The sequence below is a fragment of the Condylura cristata genome, unplaced genomic scaffold (genome assembly GCF_000260355.1).
Source record: "Condylura cristata isolate star-nosed mole 26May11 unplaced genomic scaffold, ConCri1.0 scaffold00068, whole genome shotgun sequence".
NCBI classification, from domain to species: domain Eukaryota; kingdom Metazoa; phylum Chordata; class Mammalia; order Eulipotyphla; family Talpidae; genus Condylura; species Condylura cristata.
In genome coordinates, this window is record NW_004567169.1 from 248,116 (window position 1) to 250,416 (window position 2,301).

Here is a 2,301-nt window from a genome sequence, read left to right on the forward strand (position 1 = left end):
CCGCCGCCCGCGCCCCGCTCACCTGTGCCGTACAGCATGGCCAGCAGGATGGAGGACACCCAGGCCGTGTCGCTGTAGCCGATGCCGAACTCCCGCATGAGCTCCTTGAAGAAGACGCTGACCGCCTTGGGGAAGGCGTAGGAGAAGCCGGTGACCGCGAAGCAGCCCAGCAGCACGGCCCAGCCCCAGCCCCCGTCGGGGGCCTTGACGCCGGCCGGGCCCTCGTCCACCACGGCGCCGCCCATGGCAGGGGCCGGTCCCGAGTCCCTGGGGAGACAGGCGGGAGCGGGGTCGGGCCGCGTGGGGACAGGGCCGGCCCCCCCAGGCCTCACCCTGGCAGTCTAAAGGGCAGTGGCTTTTTTGGGCTCAGCCGGTACTCGGGTTACCTCCCGGGAGGGCAGACCCGGAGGGCCCGCGCCCCACCCCACGCCCCGTGGGGAGCGGCCCCCACCCTGCCCCACGGGGGCCTGGGGGCGCAGGGGCAGCCACCCCCTTGGGAGAGGGCCGGGCTCTGGCACCCCAGCCGGTGTGTGGCCAGGGGGCTGGTGGCCACCCGCGGCGCAGGGCAGCCTGGGGCCAGGCTGGGTGCTGACCACCCCCACCCAGAGGTCAGTGGGCGCCGGTCCTGCCCACTGGGGCCCCGTCCCCGCTGCTGCCTGTCCCTGAGTCTGCCGGCGCCCACGGCCGCAGGCCGCCCCTCCCGGCCCGCAGAGGCCTCGCCCCCCAGCCAGGGCCCCTGGGGCTGGGACTGCCGCCACGGGGGAGCCCTCCAGCCCAGCCCTGGGGACCCGGCCTGGGCCTCCTGGCCCCCGCACCCTGACCCCTACCTCTGACCACGCGGCCGGAAGGAGGCCCTGGGGTCTCCGAGCAACTCGAGGCTGCAAAACAGAAGCGGCGGCGCTGGCGGGGCCCGGCAGGGACCCTCGTGGGCCGCCGTGCCAGGCCGGACAGCAGGTGCCCGGGCTGCGTCCTGGCTGGCCGTGAGGCCGTGTCCGGAACCGACCGACCGGTGGTGTGAGCCCAGCCCGGCCCTGGAGCCGCACGCTGGCTGCACCACCACACTGCCCCGGGGCCCGGCCGGCGCAGGACCTGGCCTGCCGGGATCCCCGGGGTCAGGCCCGGCCCAGCCAGCTGGCCCCCGCCCAGGCTCCGGAGGCTGCCAGTAGCCCCACCTGGTGCCAGCGGAAAGGCGGCCCCAGCACGCCCCACAAGAAGGGGCCCGGTTTGGGGCGGCGAGCGGCGCCTCCCCAGCGGGTCGTGTGCGGGCCTCGAGGCCAGCCTTCCCCGGAGCGGCTCTGGGGAGCCCGTGGCCGCCCGCTCAGGGGTGCTGGCCCTCTGGGCACCGGCCAGCACCGGCCCCTGGTGACACCTGCCCTCGCGGCAAGCGGGCCGGTGTGGGTGCCCAGGCCAGGTGCCGCCAGGGCTGCCCCTCAGGCCCCGTGACCCCACCAAGGGCCGCTGCCTGCCTGGGCCAGGGCCAGGGCCAGCGGGGTCCAGCCCTGCGCCTTCGGCACAGCCACCGGCCCTGCTGAGATGCCCGCCGCTGCCCCCTGCGCCTCCTGCCCACAGCACACGGTGGTGCCAGCGCCCCCGCCCCGGGGCCAGGCCGCTCACCATGTCACTCCTGGCCCCACCCGCAGCCCTACCCGCACCCCACGGGGCCACCCCACCAGCCTGGCCCTGTCGGGGCCTCAGGTGCGCCCTCCAGGGGCCCCGGGGCCATCTAGGCAGGAAGCTTGGTGCCCAGCTGGCTGCGGGCGTGGCAGGAAGGGGCCGTCCCTGGGAGGCCGCGGAGCAGAGCCCGGGCCCTCAAGCTGGCAGCGGCTGCGCCTCAGGGGGCGACCTCACGGGGACCCCCGAGTGCCCCCACTGCCCAGGCCGCGCGGGCGCTGGCCACAGTGCCCAGTCGACCCTCTGGACCCGCGGCGGCTGCAGGCCGGGCAGTGCGTGTCGTCGGGTCGGGTCGGGTCGGGGCGCCTGCCCTGCCCTGGGGCAGCCACCAGGCGGCCCCCCGCGGCCTTCTTTTCTGGGGGGCCAGGCCTGCGGGAGGCACCGAGGGGCAGGGGGTGCTGGGCCCCTGGCCACCGGCTGCTCCCGACAGACCTCCCCTCCCTCTGCTGCCAGCTGGGGCCAGGAGGGCAGGGGGGCGGGGCAGGGGTCAGGCCGACCTGGGGGAGGGGCCCTGCTCCCCGCCCCTCCCCCGCCCCGCTCGGCTCCCTGGGGGGAGGGGCGCGCCTTCCTGGCCATTGGGTCCAGGGGTGGAGAGGAGGATGCTGCGCGGCCCCGCCCCCGCCCCTCGCC

The 2,301-nt window shown here is 77.4% G+C and overlaps 1 protein-coding gene across 1 annotated transcript in view; it reads right to left on the reverse strand.

The window, feature by feature from the left end:
• SLC16A3 (solute carrier family 16 (monocarboxylate transporter), member 3) overlaps window positions 1-2,301 on the reverse strand; it is a 9,777-nt gene that overhangs the window by 2,591 nt on the left and 4,885 nt on the right. Inside the window, exons 3-4 of the mRNA XM_012734738.1 lie at window positions 828-1,317; window positions 23-267 (exon numbers count right to left, since the gene is read on the reverse strand). Coding sequence (XP_012590192.1) covers window positions 23-267; window positions 828-1,317 — 735 coding nt within the window. The remainder of the gene's footprint in view (window positions 1-22; window positions 268-827; window positions 1,318-2,301) is intronic.